The following is a 19,648-nucleotide window of genomic DNA, read 5'->3' as shown; positions in this document are numbered from 1 at the left end:
TTACCAAGGACAGAAGTTGTCAGACTAACCTGATTTTTTTTATGAGTAGGTGAGTAGTAGCCTGGACAGAGGAGTGGCTGTGGATGTAGTGTTTCTGGATTTTGCAAAGGCTTTTGATACTGTCTCTCATATACATTTATTAGGTAAATTAAGGTCTATAGGCTTGGAAAGTATAGTTTGTAATTGGATTGAAGACTGGCTAAAGGACCGTGTCCAGAGAGTTGTGGTCAATGATTCCTATTCAGAATGGTCCCGGGTTATAAGCAGTTAACCCCAAGGTTCAGTGCTGGGCCCTCTATTATTTAATGTATTTATTAATGATATCGATGACGGGATTAACAGCACCATTTCTATTTTTGCAGATGACGCCAAGCTATGTAGTACTGTACAGTCTATGGAAGATGTCCATATACTATAAGCTGACTTGAACATCTCTGAGTGATTGGGCATCAACTTGGCAAACGAGGTTCAATGTGGATAAATGTAACGTTATGCATCTTGGTAGTAATAATCTCTGTGATTCATATGTCCTAGGTGATGTAACACTGGGAGAGACACTTATAGAGAAGGATTTGGGTGTCCTTGTAGATGGTAGATTAAATACCAGCATACAATGTCAACCAGCTGCTTCTAAGGCCATTAGGATATTGTCATGCATTAAACGAGGCATGGACTCGTGGGGCAGGAATGTAATATTACCACTTTACAAAGCGTTGGTGCGGTTGATGCAGTTCAGTTCTGGGCACCAGTCCATAGAAAGGACGCATTACAGCTGGAAAAAGTACATAGGAGAGTGACTAAACTGATAAGGGGCATGGAGGGTCTTAGTTATGAAGAAAGAGACGTCAAAGGGGGGACGTGATTAACCTATACAAATATATAAATGGGCCATACAAAAAATACAGTGAAAAACTGTTCCATGTAAAATGCTCTCAAAAGACAAGGGGGCACTGCCTCCGACTGAAGAAGAAAAAGTTCAGTCTCCAGAAGCGTCAAAGCTTCTTTACTGTAAGAACTGTGAATCTGTGGAAAAGACTTCCTCAGGGCATGGTCACAGCAGGAACAGTGGACCGTTTTAAACAGGGTTTATATGAATTCTTAAAAGTAAACAACATTAATGCTTTATATGTAACTATGTAACTACATGCTCTCAAACATCCACTCCTAGACCAGCTGTAAACTGTCTCGGAGTTGAGTCTAGCACCACCCAAACTGGTTTCTTCCTCCAAGCTGACCTCTCTAACAGTAGACTTTGCAGAACTTACCCCTCCCAAGGTTGACAGCATGCTCAGTCCATAGTGCTTTGATGTCCCTTCCCCTGGCTAGACTTTCACAGCTTTCTACACTAAAGCTGCAACAGTTGGTATAGTTTCCAGTGACATTCTCCAGGCCTTACTAGAAGATATAATCTCTTGCCTTATGGGTCTCCCAAGAGCACACCGGGTGACCAACTACACAGTTTTACTACAACCATTTGTCACTCATTCCTGTCTCCATCCCACTGCCTTTCTTGGGACAAACAAGCTGTACTGACCACTAGTCCACTGACACTCTCCCAAATAACAAACTGGTGAGGCCTCCAGCCCACTAAGAAAGCCACTCTGGCATGCAGTTATGCATTTCACTAACACACTATTGATGAACAAGTCCCAGCATGTTACACAGGCCAATCGTGTGTCTTCCTGGCACATTAAGTGGACCATCTGCAACCCATGCATTCACATCACAATGCACATGCCGGCTTCAAGATCTTCCTGGGCTTACACTGAAATTAGCATCCCATCGTATTACCTGAAATCCAAGAAACCAGATTTCTCATGAGGGGGAACTGTGGGACCCATTGGTACCAGCAATATTTCTGAAATTCATTGCCAAAACTGATAGATGTGTGACATTTTCAGCTGTGGCTGACTGACCAAAGTCCAGAGCGGGTTGGTCCTTCTTTGGAGAAATCCCTGAGAGATCTACAGTTGGACTACATTGACCTATTCCTCATCCACAACCCTATGGAACTCAAGGTGGGTATGGTTGACATAACAATAGGATTTCAAAACAGATTTATGTGCTAAGGTTGTTTTAAACCTTTTTAGATTTAGAAAACACATTCCTTTTTGGCCTGTTGCTTCAATGAAATTATGCTGGTTATTTGTGCTTCAGATCATACTGGGATTTCCTGCTAAGAGGTAGAAAGGGCTACATCATTCCAATTCCTAAACTAAGAAAAAAAAAAAAAAAGATAATGATGTAGATGTTTGACATTTTTAACATGAAGGTTTCTTTTTTGATGAAGGTAAAAATTTAATGATTTAGATTTTTCATCATTTGCACACATTTTTATCATATCATATCTCTATTCTATTTTCCATTTTCATGTCAAAGGAAACCTGTTGCATTGTACATGCAGTGTCACCTATGTGACCACTAAGCATAGAAAAAATAGAGTAAAATAAAAGTTGTATAGGATCATTTCCCGTTAAAACTATATATTCATTTCATCAACTCCTTCTCTATAACATGCATATTTTGCAGGTTCCTATATATAAAAAATATTTTTTTTCTAACTACTGAAAAGCCAGGTGATGATCGCTATCCAACAGATGAAAATGAAAAAGTGATTTATCACAACACAGACATTCGTGACATATGGAAGGTATACTTTTAGTGAACATAATGCTATATTCAATCATTAAGAAAAAAAAATTGAACATTTTTCTCAAAACCCTAAATCTAAAAGTCACATAATACATGTGGGGCCACCAAGATTATTGAAAAACAGTTAACTCATGGTGCATCAGTATTGTCTCAGAAGGGCTCATTTGACCTCTGGTTAAGACCTGGAAACGGAAGAGAGGAGATGGGTATGTTTTTCAATTTAAAATACTCATGAGGCCCTTTCAAGTTTTCTTTCTGGCATAGCACCTGAGGTTTGATGCGCCAAATGCAAAACCTCAAGTGACCATAGTATAATTTTCATCATACTAGAAATTCCAATAAAGGGTGCAGAAGTTGCTGTTGAACATAGACTCTTTAACCTTAGCAGGCCTACAAAGTCTTTCTGCCCTATATCAGGAAAGCAATACCATAAATGATGTGTGATATTTCAGTTCAAATTTTCATTGAGATTTTTCATTGTGACCCCGGACCTCGTTTTTTTCAAGTTTTTGTCATTGGCAATCTCATATTTGCCCAAGAGATTTCAGACCATTGGCTATTTTCTTTAAAAGTGTTTTAGATCAGTGATGGATTATCGAAAAATCCAGACCAATTGGTTCTGGGTTTAAGTCTGTATTTATTTGTATGAAGTAGTGTTGAGCGCGAATATTCGAATTGCGAATTTTTTTCTCGAATATCGCAATTTCGAGATTTCGCGAATATTTAGAATATCGTTCTATATATTCGCGAATTCGAATATGCGTTTTTTTTTTTATTATTATATTTTTTTCTTTCCCTCTTCTCTAAAGTTGTTCTTACCTGTCCTTTGGATTCCTGGCTTCCTGGCTGCTCCAGTCAGTGGCGTTTTCAACTTACTGCTATATTCCATATTAGCTAAATTACAATCTAATCTATATGTGTATTTTACGAAATTTCGCAATAGTCGAAATTGCGATGCGAGTAATATAACACGAAATAATCGCATGAAGATTTCAATTTAGCACTGCTATATTCCATATTCTAGCCTAATATGGAATATAGCAGTGCTAAGTTAGCACTGCTATATTCCATATTAGGCTAGAATATGGAATATAGCAGTGCTAAGTTGAAATCTTCATGCGATTATTTCGTGTTATATTACTCGCATCGCAATTTCGACTTTTGCAAATGTTCTTAATATTGCTCTAACTTCGTCTTTTAGAATATTCGTAATATTCTGAAAGATGAAGTTAGAGCAATATTACGAATATTCTAAAAGACGAAGTTAGAGCAATATTAAGAAATTTCGTAAAATACACATATAGATTGTAATTTAGCTTATATAGTGCTATAATCCCTTTTTTTTCCTCTAATTTTTTTTTGCCTCTTCTGAACTTAAGTTTTGTAAAATATGTACACTATTAAAAAATATTACTATAGCAGTATATTAGCTTAAAAACAATCTATGTGTATTTTACGAAATTTCGTAATATTGCTCTAAATTCGTCTTTTAGAAATTTTGTAATATTGCTCTAACTTCGTCTTTTAGAATATTCGTAATTCTAAGTTAGCACTGCTATATTCCATATTAGGCTAGAATATGGACTATAGCAGTGCTAAGTTGAAATCTTCATGCGATTATTTCGTATTATATTACTCGCATCGCAATTTCGACTTTTGCAAATGTTCTTATTATTGCTCTAACTTCGTCTTTTAGAATATTACGAATATTCTAAAAGACGAAGTTAGAGCAATATTACGAAATTTCGTAAAATACACATAGATTGTATTTAAGCTAATATACTGCTATAGTAATATTTTTTAATAGTGTACATATTTTACAAAACTTAAGTTCAGAAGAGGCAAAAAAAAATTAGAGGAAAAAAAAGGGATTATAGCACTATATTAGCTAAATTACAATCTATATGTGTATTTTACGAAATTTCGTTATATTGCTCTAACTTCGTCTTTTAGAATATTCGTAATATTCTAAGAGACGAAGTTAGAGCAAATCACGAAATTTCGTAAAAAAACACATATTAGCCTAGCCATTGTCAATTAGCATAGGAACGTTGCCTTATACTATCAAGATATATAATCGCAATACACGAAAAAATATATTCGTATATTATTCGCGATAATTGGAATAATTACGAATATTCGATTTCGACGAATATAACACGAATATTCATTCGAATATTCGCGAAATATCGCGAAATCGAATATGGCACCTCCCGCTCATCACTAGTATGAAGTATGTTATGTATCTGTAACTTACAGGCAATGGAGGAGTGCAAAGAATCTGCACTGGTCAAATCAATTGGGGTTTCAAGCTTCAACCGGCGGCAGTTGGAACTTATACTGAACATGGAAGGATTGAAGCACAAGCCTGTCTGTAACCAGGTAATGCTGTGCAATGCAACTAGACACTACTAGTGGCTGATAAGTGCATATTTCTGATGTTCCATAATGTTTTCCACAGTTTTACCATTATTGGCATAGAAATACTTTACTGAGATGTGTTCTAGGAGGAAGATGGAGCTAAATGTAATAAAGGCCTGCCCCTCATTGCATAATGAAGGCAGTGAAGTCTAGACTGTTAATGGAGCATCTTATCAATTTGATAAGAATATTGCTTAATTGAGTGTTTATGACCTGTCAGGAATTCAAAGATAAGAGCTTCACATGGAGCCTTCAGAGCAGCTGCTTGACAGATTCTCTGTAGAACAGAAAGTAAGATAAACTGCAGATATGTTGAAAGTGAAGGCTGCAGATATGTTGAAAGTGAAGGCTGTAATCAGAAACTGTTGACAATATTTAATAAATATAAATTCAAAAATGAGTTTAGTCCCAAAATGAGTAAAATACAATCATAAAAAACACCCCCAAAGGTGTTCATAACCTTTAAAGAATTACGTTTCAGATGACATTGGAAAGCCTTTTTTTTTTTGCCAAATGCCAAGACTGCATCCATTTGTGGAAGAGTTTTGCATCTTTCTGCTCAGTAAAGACTGTCAGTTAACTATTTTACTTTACTTCGGTCTCCTGCTTATCATTCACTGTGTAACACCCCAGAGTTGTGTTAGGGTACTCCTACACTAGCGTTTTTATTTTCCGGCACTGAGTTCCGTCATAGGGGCTCAATACCGGAAAAGAACTAATCAGTTTCATCCCCATGCATTCTGAATAGAGAAATCTGTTCAGGATGCATTAGGATGTCTTCAGTTCAGTCACTGAACGGCATTTTGGATGGAGGAAATACTGCAGTATGCTCCGGTATTCTCTCCGTCCAAAACTCCAGATCGGCATTATATTACATTGAAATGTATTAGTGCTAGATCCAGCATTAAAAATACCGGAATGCCGGATCTGTCCTTCCGGTCTGTGCATGCACAGACCAGTAAAAATGTGAAAAAAATATAGAAACAAATTCATTAGTCCGTATGACAAACTGAGAGACTGGTTCGTTCTTGCAATGCATTTGTGAGACAGATCCGCATCCGGATCAGTCTACAAAAGCTGTCCGTTTGCATGCAGATTGCCTGATTCGGCAGTCAGGTCCGGCGACGGAACTGCTTGCTGGATCACTCTGCCGCAAGTGTGAAAGTAGCCTTACTACACGCCTCTACCCCACTACTAAGGGCCTTTATACTGTCATCAGATATGATTTTGCTCATGTCCTCCACAAATGTACATATAAAACTATGTTAACTGTAATGGTTCATGTAATTAGCCTGGTTACCAGCAGGTGGCAGCATCATTGGCAGAGATAGTCTTAATGTTATGGCAGTTCAGAGTGGAATAATCCTGTTCTATTCTGCCCCCCCCCCCCTTCTAGAGAGAGTGGGCTTGTCCCTCTTCCTGCAGCAAGGGAGGGAAAAAACTGTTAGAACCAGATATAGTTTACCCCCTGCATAGGGACGGCAAGGACATAGTCTCGGCTGAGACTTGGCCATATACCCAGTCTGAGCACCTTCAGCTCTGCTGGATTAGGAAAGCAGAAGTTCCAGGACGAAAGCATCCCCTGAGAATCCATCTGAGAGATAAGTCCAGAATCCTAAAAGAAGCTTATTCCTCCTCAGCTAGTCTGTACCCACACAGCAGAAGTTGCAGATAAGTGCAGAAGCTAATCCTGCCACAGTAACACAGCTACCAAGCAGACGTTTTATCATGCAAGCTCCACATTTAAAGCAGAAGTACTCATCCCTGCCAATCATAGCCAAAACCTGCTGGAACCAAGAGACCAAAGCTGTATTGCATATGGATGCAAGTTATTTCAAGTAAAGCAATGTTTATTACTCTCACTATCACTACACTCAAAATTATTGCAAGTGAGCCGGGAGTCCGGCCGTACCCAGGTAGGAGACACCGTGACATAACTACCACCAAATTACAGAGACATAATAGGCCATTTTCACCATTCTGGCATTCCTAATCTGGGACGTGCGTTATAATACCTTGGAAGGGCCCTGGGATAGTACCCTGTGCACGCTGCAATTGGCGTCACTACAAATACACAATATTATCCACCCCTACCTGGCCACTGCAACTGCTCACCATGAGGCCTGGGAATTAAGGATAAGGATCCAGCCAGCATGAGTATCGTGACTAGCACTCCCATCCTCTGCTCCCTCTGGGTTGCTGCACATGTTAATGGACAATTAAATTAACAATATCTTTCCCTGTCAATTTTTCTTCAAAAAAGAAAAGTTATGGATAGAAATGTATGTGTAGACTTTCACACATCTGAACTACAGTATTAACTTTGTTTTTTCTCAGGTGGAATGTCACATCTACCTTAATCAGAGTAAATTACTGCAGTTCTGCAAGTCACATGAAATCGCTTTGGTGGCATTTGGTGCTTTGGGATCTAGTAGAGATGCCAACTGGTAATGTAAATGAAAATACTGATATACCATATACGTCTCCTTTTGCAGTAAACAAATTCATTGGTAGCAATATATTTTTTATCATCTCAACCATTCAAATCCACACAAAACAATGTATAGCATATGTCATAATTTAGTGTTCAGGCAGATCTGTACAATGGCAAACAGAGTCTCTATGGGTCTGTATTACGGACCCACAGGCCCTTTCTGTGCTACCATATGGCGCTGTAAGCTACAGTTGCAAGAAAAGGTATGTGAACCCTTTGGAATTATATGGATTTCTGTACAAATTGGTCATAAAATGTGATTTGATCAGCACAAATTGGTCATAAAATGTGATCTGATCTTTAACTAAGTCACAATAGACAATCACAGTATGCTTAAACTAATAACACACAAAGAATTAAATGTTACCATGTTTTTATTGAACACACCATGTAAACATTCACAGTGCAGGTGGAAAAAGTATGTGAACCCTTGGATTTAATAACTGGTTGAACCTCCTTTGGCAGCAATCATTTCAACCAAACATTTCCTGTAGTTGCAGATCAGACGTGCACAACTGTCAGGAGTAATTCTTGACCATTCCTCTTTACAGAACTGTTTCAGTTCAGCAATATTCTTGGGATGTCTGGAGTGAATCGCTTTCTTGAGGTCATGCCACAGCATCTCAATCGGGTTGAGGTCAGGACTCTGACTGGGCCACTCCAGAAGGCGTATTTTCTTCTGTTTAAGCCATTCTGTTGATTTACTTCTATGCTTTGGGTCATTGTCCTGTTGCAAAACCCCATCTTCTCTTGAGCTTCAGCTGGTGGACAGATGGCCTTAAGTTCTCCTGCAAAATGTCTTGATAAACTTGGGAATTCATTTTTCCTTCGATGATAGCAATCCGTCCAGGCCCTGACACAGCAAAGCAGCCCCAAACCATGATGCCCCCACCACACTTCACAGTTGGGATGAGGTTTTGATGTTGGTGTGCTGTGCCTCTTTTTCTCCACACATAGTGTTGTGTGTTTCTTCCAAAAAACTCAAATTGGTTTCATCTTTCCACAGAATATTTTGCCAGTACTGTTGTGGAACATCCAGGTGCTCTTTTTTTTTACAGCAGTCGCTTCGTCTGTAGTATCCTCCAATGAAATCCATTCTTGTTTAGTGTTTTACGTATCGTAGATTTGCTAACAGGGATGTTAGCATATGCCAGAGACTTTTGCAAGTCTTTAGCTGACCTTCTAGGATTCTTCTTCACCTCATTGAACAGTCTGCGCTGTGCTCTTGCAGTTATCTTTACATGACGGCCACTCCTAGGGAGAGTAGCAGCAGTGCTGAACTTTCTCCATTTATAGACAATTTTTCTTACCGTGGACTGATGAACACCAAGGCTTTTGGAGATACTTTTATAACCCTTTCCAGCTTTATGCAAGTCAACAATTTTTAATCATAGGTCTTCTGAGAGCTCTTTTGTGCGAGGCATCATTCAGATCAGGCAATGCTTCTTGTGAAAAGCAAACCCAGAACTGGTGTGTGTTTTTTATAGGGCAGGGCAGCTGTAACCAACACCTCCAATCTAATCTCATTGATTGGACTACAGTTGGCTGACACCTCACTCCAATTAGCTCTTGGAGATGTCATTAGTCTAGGAGTTCACATACTTTCTCCACCTGCACTGTGAATGTTTACATGGTGTGTTCAATAAAAACATGGTAACATTTAATTCTTTGTGTGTTATTTTAGTTTAAGCAGACTATGATTGTTTATTGTTGTGACTTAGATGAAGATCAGATCACATTTTATGACCAATTTGTGCAGAAATCCATATCATTCCAAAGGGTTCACATACTTGTTCTTGCAACTGTATGTGCATTGTATAATGGATATCTACCAACCAGACCTGAAGTGCATGGAACTTGTATAGCGACAAACCGAGTCCTTATAGGCCTGGACTAATAAGACTTCTGTGTGCTACCATATGGGGTAGAGGCTATGGGTATCCTATAATGTATAATTACCACAGAGACCCATAATGACATTGGCTACATGAGACCTTAGGACTATCTAAAAATCTATAACATATGGAGATGTCCTCCCTATTCCAAATCTATTCCTCCAGGATAGATCAGAACAGTCCCTATGTTCTTCAAGATCCAGTCTTGGTTGAAGTTGCTATAAAATATGGACAAACACCTGCTCAGGTGGCAATAAGACATCTTCTGCAATGTGGTGTTGTGGTGCTTGCAAAAAGTTTCAAACTTCAAAGGATTAAGGAGAACTTCCAGGTAAAATACCATATATTTGAGTAATTTCATATACTTTTAATTCTCACCCATGCTTTCATAACTAGCATGACATTTTTCAGCAGTTTGCTCTACAGTAGCTCTACTGTAACATTGCAACAGACTGACCCCTTTATCCCCCACACTATGATTTCTCCTCTTTCTATTTTACTTACCTGTTGTTCCTTGTTTGGCTGTCGCTAGATGTGCAGGTCTTTTCTTGTCTTTGTTCTGACCTTACCCTCTAAAGAGTTCATACAGACACACAACACTCTATTAATGGATGCAGTGAAAGAACACTGATAGGCCATCAATATCAGATTATTGGGTCCTACTCCTGGCAACCCCACTGATCAGCTGTTTGAAGAGAAAGCAGCGTTTGTACATTTGCTGCCTTCTCTTCTCTGTTCACCTGCTCACCATCGCAACTGCAGCGGTGAACACGTGTAATTACAAGTATAGTGTCCCCATTCAATTCAGTGAATACTACAGAGCTGTCTCATAGAACTGAATGGGGACACCATAGTTGTAATTACACTTGCTCACCACTGCAGTTGTGAAGGCGAGCAGGCAAACAATGAAGAGAAGGCAGTACTAGTACGAGTGCTGCCTTCTCTTGAAACAGTTAGGGGTGCCAGGAGTCAGACTCCCCTGACTATCTGATACTGTTGACCTATCCTGAGGATAGGTCATCAATTAAAAAGAGGACAACCTCTTTAACACCTTCAAGACCAAGCTACTTTTTACCTTCAGGACCAGGCCATTTTTAGCAAATCTGACAAGTGTCACTTTATGTGGTAATAACTTTAAAACGCTTTTACTTATCCAGGACATTCTGAGCTTATTTTCTCGTCACATATTGTACTTCATGACCGTGGTAAAATTTAATCAAATTTCATTTTTATTTATAAAAAATACCAAATTTACCAAAGATTTAGAAAAATTAGCAAATTTTAATTTCTCTACTTTTATAATAGACGGTAATACCTCCAGAAATAGTTATTACTTTACATTACCCATATATCTACTTCATGTTTGGATCATTTTCTGAATGTCATTTTATTTTTGGGGGACGTTAGAAGGCTTAGAAGTTTAGAAGCAAATCTTGAAATTTTTCTGAAAATTTCCCAAACCCACTTTTTATGGACCAGTTCAGGTTTGAAGTCACTTTGTGAGGCTTACATAATAGAAACCACCCATTTTAGAAACTACACCCCTCAAGGTATTCAAAACTGATTTTACAAACTTTGTTAACCCTTTAGGTGTCCCACAAGAATTAAAGGAAAATAGAGATGAAATTTCAGAATTTAACTTTTTGGGCAGATTTTCCATTTTTAATAAATTTGTTACCAGCCAAAAAAAAAAACTCTATATTTATTACCCTGATTCTCTAGATTACAGAAACACCCTATTTGTGATTGTAAACTGCTGTACGAGCACACAGCAGGGCGCAGAAGGAAAGGAATGCCATATGGTTTTTGGAGGGCCATGTCACATTTGAAGACCCCCTGATGCACCCCTAGAGTAGAAACTCCCAAAAATTATCCCATTTTGAAAACTACGGGATAAGGTGGAAGTTATTTTGGTACTATTTTAGGGTATATATGATTTTTGGTTGCTCTATATTTGAGGCTTTTTTTGGCGTCAAGGGGGCAAGGTAACAAAAAAATAGCTATTTTGGCACCATTTTTTTTGTTATTTACAATATTCATCTAACAGGTTAGCTCATGTGGAATTTTTATAGAGCAGGTTGTTACGGACGCGACAATGCCAAATATAACTACTTTTTTTGGTTGTTTGTTTCAGTGTTACATAACAAAGCATTTTTGAAAAAAAATAAGATTTTTTTAGTGTCTCCACATTCTGAATGCCGTAGTTTTATTTATTTTTTGGGCGACTGTCTTATGTAGGGGCTATTTTTTTGGGGGATGAGATTTGATTGGTACTATTATAGGGTGCATATGACTTTTTTATCACTTCCTATTACACTTTTTGTGATGTAAGATTGCTTTTTTTTACAGTGTTTTTTTTTTTTACGGTATTCACCTGAGGGATTAGGTCATGTGATATTTTTATAGAGCAGGTTATTATAAACGCGGCAATACCTAATATGTAAATATTTTTTTATTTATGTAAGTTTTACACAATGATTTCATTTTTGAAACAAAAAAATCATGTTTTAGTGTCCATAGTCTGAGAGCCATAGTTTTTTCAGTTTTTGGGTGATTATCTTAGGTACAGTCCCATTTTTGCGGGATAAAGTGACGGTAAGATTGGAACTATTTTGGGTTGCGTATGACTTTTTGATCGCTTGCTATTACACTTTTTGTGATGTAAGGTGACAAAGAAATTCCTTTTTTACAGTTTTTTTTAAGGTGTTTACATGAGGGGCTAAATCATGTGATATTTTTTAGAGCAGGTCGTTACTGATGTGGCAATACCTAATATTTTTTATTTATTAAAGTCTTATACACTAATATTTTTGGGGCGATGTAGTCCGAGGGAGCCCCCTTCCTCTGTATACTCTGCACATGCCACGGTCAGCGCTGACTGCCGCACATGAAAGGGTTAATCCGCCGGCATCACCACACACACCGATGCCGGCAGATGCTGCAGGGGCCCAGCTATCAGTAACAACTGGGCACGATCCTATCATGTACATGCACCTGAAGGAGCCACATTTGCTCACGTACATGTACGTGATAATGCGGGAGGGGGTTAAGTACCTAGCCCATTTTCTGTTTGTCATTGTCACGGACATTCCCGCGACAGGTGGAAGGAGATCACTGAGATTGGCAACACGTGATTTGATCTGACAGGTTTTCCTTGTGGATCAATAGGCGTCTGTGTTGTTTCTGGTAATGGCCACATCCCTTGCCTCAGTTGTTGCTAATGTGGTCATTTAACCTTCCTTATTTATTGTTGCTTCTCCCACAGTGCTGTACGGTTTATATCTTCAGTTTCAGTTGTGGATTGGGGTTGTGTAAATCTCAGCGGAATTAATGGGGCTTCTATAGACCCTTTGAAGTTAAGTCTTTCCTTTCCCTTTTGTATTTTGTTTGAGTTCTGTGTGTTGCATTTCCCTATTGTTTGTATTAGGCCTGAAGGAGACTCCTGTTCATCCTTCCTTTTGGAGGAACAGGTAGTCTTGTCCCTGCCATTAGTACCAGGGTCCTATAGAGCTAGATAGGACTCTAGGTATTCCTGTGTATGAGCTCACCTACCTCTGGGGTCTGTTCATACTGGTAGTCAGTCAGGATTTTGGCTAGGGTTTTATTAGGAGATGTTCATCTTCCTTCCCTAGTTCCCAGGCCTGATTCCCTGCCCCCCCCCCCCTTCGCACTTATGCTCAGTGTGGTGTTTCTCTCCCACACTAAAGTGTGACATTATAAACCGCCAAAACAGTAATTTTTTGTTTGTGTGCAGCCATGGATCCTATTGCTGCACTGGCAGGTCAGCTGCAAGGGCTATTTTTGGAGGTAGCTGACCTCCACACGACCGTCTCGCAGATGCAGAGACCACAGGCTGCTGGTCCTAGTGGTGGTGGTTATTACCAGGCCTGTCTTGAACCTAAAGTTGCCCTCCCGGACAGATTCTCTGGGGGATATGATAATTTCATTTTATTTTGGGAGGCGTGCAAACTGTATTTTAGGCTACGTCCACACTCATCTGGGGATGAGAAACAGTGAGCTGGTGTGGTTATTTCCTTGCTTAAGGGGAATGCACAGTCATGGGCTTTTTCTTTGCCGACCGGATCGCAGTCTCTCCGGTCGGTAGATTAATTTTTCGAAGCTTTGAGTCTTATCTATGATGATCCTCTCTAGCCGAAACCAAGCTGCACGGCCTTCGTCAGGGTAATCATTTCAGAGGTGGGCTATGGATACAGAGCGGTGCGATCCTGCCCTCCATAGCCAGTTTTGTCAAGGGTTATCAGAGAGGCTGAAGGACGCTTTGGCCTTTCATGAAACCCCAGTGTCTCTGGAGGCTGTCATTTCTCTGGCTATACGCATGGATAGACGCCTGAGAGAGAGATCTAGGGGCCCCCACTCTCATGACGTACTATCACATGATGTATCGTCCGCCTCTGATACTTTGGGTGAAGCTACTCCTGGGTTTATGTCAGAGGGCGAACCCGTGCAATTAGGGGGAGCCACTCCTGGACCCGCTTTTAAGCATACTGGTAATAGGAAGAGTATGTCCATGCTTTCAATGGCAAAAAGAAAAAAGAAGGACATTTAATTCCCATCTGACTCTTGGAGGGGTGAGAGGCAGTGGCGTAGCTAGAAATGACTGGGCCCCACAGCAAATTTTTAAATGGGGCCCCCCTCCTCCAGTAATTTGTTTGCAACCCCTTCCTTTCATGCCGCCTCCATTCCTGTGGCTAGTAAAGATCACTCTCTCAGACCAGGCCTGGCAGCTGTTCCATCCGTTTTCTACACTGTCTATACTGCCACTGAATATTATTTCATTGTGTAATACTGTTGAGGGGGCCCTGACTAAATCTTTTAGTCCTCCTCCTCCTGGATGGGCCCCTTCTGGTCAGGGCCCCAAAGCAGCCACTTCCCTTGCTTCCCCTATAGTTACACCCCTGGTTAGAGGAGAGTCAGAAAATGTGCTTTTGTCTTTTACAGGTAGTACCCGATCTCTCCTGGCTGCTGAGGTGGTGCTAGAGTCAAAAACTGTGGGGATTGAGGTCTTTACCGACAGCAGGGCAGGGGTGAACCTGATTGATGCTCAGTTCGTCCATATGCACGGGTTGTCACCGAGTGCATGAGTAAAAAAACATTCCTGTTTTTGCTATTGATTCTGCACCTCTAGCTCAGAAGTGTTAACCTCAAGTGGTGCATTATATGAGATTAAGAGTGGGTGACTTTCATCAAGAATTGATCTCGTGTTTTGTGTTGGAGGGTCTCCCTGTACCGGTGGTTCTGGGTTTACCATGGTTAAACAAGCACAATCCAATCATCGATTGGCAATCTAAACAGATTCTGGGTTGGGGTGATTATTGCGTTGACAATTGTCTGAACACATCTTTTTCTGTTTTAACTACTAAGACATAGTGATGAGCGGCAGGGGCAATATTCGAATTCGCGAATGGACGAATATTCGCCATATATTTAAAAATTCACGAATTTGTGATCTCCAGGCATTATTCTCTTGATTCCGAAAATTAGCATAAAAATTAGCATAAAAATTAGCATGAACTGGTATTTATAAAAAAAGGGAAAATACGCAATTACGAATATATTTTGCGATATTCTAAATATTCGCGAATTCTCAAAGTGCCGATATTCGCAATTAAAATTTGCAATTTGAATATTCGTGATCAACACTACTAAGACATTACCCTCTTTTATATCTGATTTTGCCGACGTGTTTTCTGAGAGTGGATGCCAGGATTTACCTCCACATCGGGAATATGATTATGCTATCAATCGTATTCCCGGAGCTAAATTGCCAAAATCTAGGTTGTATAACCTTTCTGAACCTGAAAGACCGGCCAAGAGAGAGTATGTTGCCGAGAATTTGGCTAAAGGACACATAAGAACTTCCAAATTTCCAGTGGTAGCAGGGTTATTTTTTGTTAATAAAAAAGGACGCCGGTCTTCGGCCATGTCTGGATTTCCATGAACTCAGTCAGATTACTGCCCATGAGCCTTACCCTCTTCCTTTCACTCCTGATTTGTTTAACCAGATTATTGGTGCCAAGTAGAGTTGAGCGAACACCTGGATGTTCGGGTTCGAGAAGTTCGGCCGAACATCCCGGAAATGTTCGGGTTCGGGATCCGAACCCGATCCGAACTTCGTCCCGAACCCGAACCCCATTGAAGTCAATGGGGACCCGAACTTTTCGGCACTAAAACGGCTGTAAAACAGCCCAGGAAAGGGCTAGAGGGCTGCAAAAGGCAGCAACATGTAGGTAAATCCCCTGCAAACAAATGTGGATAGGGAAATTAATTAAAATAAAAATTAAATAAATAAAAATTAACCAAAATCAATTGGAGAGAGGTTCCATAGCAGAGAATCTGGCTTCCCGTCACCCACCACTGGAACAGTCCATTCTCAGATATTTAGGCCCCGGCACCCAGGCAGAGGAGAGAGGTCCCGTAACAGAGAATCTGTCTTCATGTCAGCAGAGAATTAGTCTGCATGTCATAGCAGAGAATGAGGCTTCACGTCAGCCACCACTGCAACAGTCCATTGGCATATATTTAGGCCTAGCACACAGGCAGAGGAGAGGTTCATTCAACTTTGGGTAGCATCGCAATATAATGGTAAAATGAAAATAAAAATAGGATTGAATGAGGAAGTGCCCTGGAGTCCAATAATATATGGTTATGGGGAGGTAGTTAATGTCTAATCTGGACAAGGGACGGACAGGTCCTGTGGAATCCATGCCTGGTTCATTTTTATGAACGTCAGCTTGTCCACATTGGCTGTAGACAGGCGGCTGCGTTTGTCTGTAATGACGCCCCCTGCCGTGCTGAATACACGTTCAGACAAAACGCTGGCTGCCGGGCAGGCCAGCACCTCCAAGGCATAAAAGGCTAGCTCTGGCCACGTGGACAATTTAGAGACCCAGAAGTTGAATGGGGCCGAACCATCAGTCAGTACGTGGAGGGGTGTGCACACGTACTGTTCCACCATGTTAGTGAAATGTTGCCTCCTGCTAACACGTTGCGTATCAGGTGGTGGTGCAGTTAGCTGTGGCGTGTTGACAAAAGTTTTCCACATCTCTGCCATGCTAACCCTGCCCTCAGAGGAGCTGGCCGTGACACAGCTGCCTTGGCGACCTCTTGCTCCTCCTCTGCCTTGGCCTTGGGCTTCCACTTGTTCCCCTGTGACATTTGGGAATGCTCTCAGTAGCGCGTCTACCAACGTGCGCTTGTACTCGCGCATCTTCCTATCACGCTCCAGTGCAGGAAGTAAGGTGGGCACATTGTCTTTGTAGCGTGGATCCAGCAGGGTGGCAACCCAGTAGTCCGCACAGGTTAAAATGTGGGCAACTCTGCTGTCGTTGCGCAGGCACTGCAGCATGTAGTCGCTCATGTGTGCCAGGCTGCCCAGGGGTAAGGACAAGCTGTCCTCTGTGGGAGGCGTATCGTCATCGTCCTGCCTTTCCCCCCAGCCACGCACCAGTGATGGACCCGAGCTGCGTTGGGTGCCACCCCGCTGTGACCATGCTTCATCCTCATCCTCCTCCACCTCCTCCTCATCCTCGTCCTCCTCGTCCTCCAGTAGTGGGCCCTGGCTGGCCACATTTGTACCTGGCCTCTGCTGTTGCAAAAAACCTCCCTCTGAGTCACTTCGAAGAGACTGGCCTGAAAGTGCTAAAAATGACCCCTCTTCCTCATCCTCCTCCTCCTCCTCCTGGGCCACCTCCTGTTCCATCATCGCCCTAAGTGTTTTCTCAAGGAGACATAGAAGTGGTATTGTAACGCTGATAACGGTGTCATCGCCACTGGCCATGTTGGTGGAGTACTCGAAACAGCGCAACAGGGCACACAGGTCTCGCATGGAGGCCCAGTCATTGGTGGTGAAGTGGTGCTGTTCTGTAGTGCGACTGACCCGTGCGTGCTGCAGCTGAAACTCCACTATGGCCTGCTGCTGCTCGCACAGTCTGTCCAGCATGTGCAAGGTGGAGTTCCACCTGGTGGGCACGTCGCATATGAGGCGGTGAGCGGGAAGGCCGAAGTTACGCTGTAGCGCAGACAGGCGAGCAGCGGCAGGATGTGAACGCCGGAAGCGCGAACAGACGGCCCGCACTTTATGCAGCAGCTCTGACATGTCGGGGTAGTTGTGAATGAACTTCTGCACCACCAAATTCAGCACATGCGCCAAGCAAGGGATGTGCGTCAAATTGGCTAGTCCCAGAGCTGCAACGAGATTTCGCCCATTATCACACACCACCAGGCCGGGCTTGAGGCTCACCGGCAGCAACCACTCGTCGGTCTGTTGTTCAATACCCCGCCACAACTCCTGTGCGGTGTGGGGCCTGTCCCCCAAACATATGAGTTTCAGAATGGCCTGCTGACGTTTACCCCGGGCTGTGCTGAAGTTGGTGGTGAAGGTGTGTGGCTGACTGGATGAGCAGGTGGAAGAAGAGGAGGAGGAAGCCGAGAAGGAGGAGGTGGCAACAGGAGGCAAAGAATGTTGCCCTGCGATCCTTGGCGGCGGCAGGACGTGCGCCAAACAGCTCTCCGCCTGGGGCCCAGCTGCCACTACATTTACCCAGTGTGCAGTTAGGGAGATATAGCGTCCCTGGCCGTGCTTACTGGTCCACGTATCTGTGGTTAGGTGGACCTTGCTACAGATGGCGTTGCGCAGTGCACACTTGATTTTATCGGATACTTGGTTGTGCAGGGAAGGCACGGCTCTCTTGGAGAAGTAGTGCCGGCTGGGAACAACATACTGTGGGACAGCAAGCGACATGAGCTGTTTGAAGCTGTCTGTGTCCACCAGCCTAAATGACAGCATTTCATAGGCCAGTAGTTTAGAAATGCTGGCATTCAGGGCCAGGGATCGAGGGTGGCTAGGTGGGAATTTACGCTTTCTATCAAATGTTTGTGAGATGGAGAGCTGAACGCTGGCGTGTGACATGGTTGAGACGCTTGGTGACGGAGGTGGTGGTGGTGGTGTTGGTGGTACATCCCCTGTTTGCTGGGCGGCAGGTGCCAACGTTCCTCCAGAGGCGGAGGAAGAGGCCGAGGCGGCAGCAGCAGAATAGGCCGAGGCGGCAGCAGCAGAAGAGGTAGCAGGGGGAGCCTGAGTGACTTCCTTGGTTTTAAGGTGTTTACTCCACTGCAGTTCATGCTTTGCATGCAGGTGCCTGGTCATGCAGGTTGTGCTCAGGTTCAGAACGTTAATGCCTCGCTTCAGGCTCTGATGGCACAGCGTGCAAACCACTCGGGTCTTGTCGTCAGCACATTGTTTGAAGAAGTGCCATGCCAGGGAACTCCTTGAAGCTGCCTTTGGGGTGCTCGGTCCCAGATGGCGGCGGTCAGTAGCAGGCGGAGTCTCTTGGCGGCGGGTGTTCTGCTTTTGCCCACTGCTCCCTCTTTTGCTACGCTGTTGGCTCGGTCTCACCACTGCCTCTTCCTCCGAACTGTGAAAGTCAGTGGCACGACCTTCATTCCATGTGGGGTCTAGGACCTCATCGTCCCCTGCATCGTCTTCCACCCAGTCTTGATCCCTGACCTCCTGTTCAGTCTGCACACTGCAGAAAGACGCAGCAGTTGGCACCTGTGTTTCGTCATCATCAGAGACATGCTGAGGTGGTATTCCCATGTCCTCATCATCAGGAAACATAAGTGGTTGTGCGTCAGTGCATTCTATGTCTTTCACCGCTGGGGAAGGGCTAGGTGGATGCCCTTGGGAAACCCTGCCAGCGGAGTCTTCAAACAGCATAAGAGACTGCTGCATAACTTGAGGCTGAGACAGTTTCCCTGGTATGCATGGGGGTGATGTGACAGACTGATGGGGTTGGTTTTCAGGCGCCATCTGTGCGCTTTCTGCAGAAGACTGGGTGGGAGATAATGTGAACGTGCTGGATCCACTGTCGGCCACCCAATTGACTAATGCCTGTACCTGCTCAGGCCTTACCATCCTTAGAACGGCATTGGGCCCCACCATATATCGCTGTAAATTCTGGCGGCTACTGGGACCTGAGGTAGTTGGTACACTAGGACGTGTGGATGTGGCAGAACGGCCACGTCCTCTCCCAGCACCAGAGGGTCCACTAACACCACCACGACCATGTCCACGTCCGCGTCCCTTACTAGATGTTTTTCTCATTGTTATGGTTCACCACAACAACAAATATATTATTTGGCCCAATGTATTGTATTCAAATTCAGC

At 42.7% G+C, this 19,648-nt stretch overlaps 1 protein-coding gene across 6 annotated transcripts in view; it reads left to right on the top strand.

Annotated features, from left to right (window-relative positions):
- LOC122928540 (aldo-keto reductase family 1 member C3-like) overlaps positions 1–19,648 on the top strand; it is a 78,225-nt gene that overhangs the window by 32,573 nt on the left and 26,004 nt on the right. For 4 of the 6 annotated variants that reach the window (XM_044281470.1, XM_044281471.1, XM_044281472.1 and 1 more), the window contains 5 exons: positions 1,902–2,018; positions 2,573–2,650; positions 4,912–5,034; positions 7,411–7,520; positions 9,628–9,793. In XM_044281470.1, the coding sequence (XP_044137405.1) occupies positions 1,902–2,018; positions 2,573–2,650; positions 4,912–5,034; positions 7,411–7,520; positions 9,628–9,793 (594 nt within the window). Of the gene's footprint in view, positions 1–1,901; positions 2,019–2,572; positions 2,651–4,911; positions 5,035–7,410; positions 7,526–9,627; positions 9,794–19,648 lie in introns of all 6 variants that reach the window. The other 2 variants (XR_006387892.1, XM_044281474.1) reach the window with 2 other exon arrangements.

This window comes from Bufo gargarizans, chromosome 2 (genome assembly GCF_014858855.1).
Source record: "Bufo gargarizans isolate SCDJY-AF-19 chromosome 2, ASM1485885v1, whole genome shotgun sequence".
Lineage (NCBI taxonomy): Eukaryota > Metazoa > Chordata > Amphibia > Anura > Bufonidae > Bufo > Bufo gargarizans.
The sequence above is the reverse complement of the archived record's forward strand: the minus strand, read 5'-3'. Positions and strand labels throughout refer to the sequence as shown.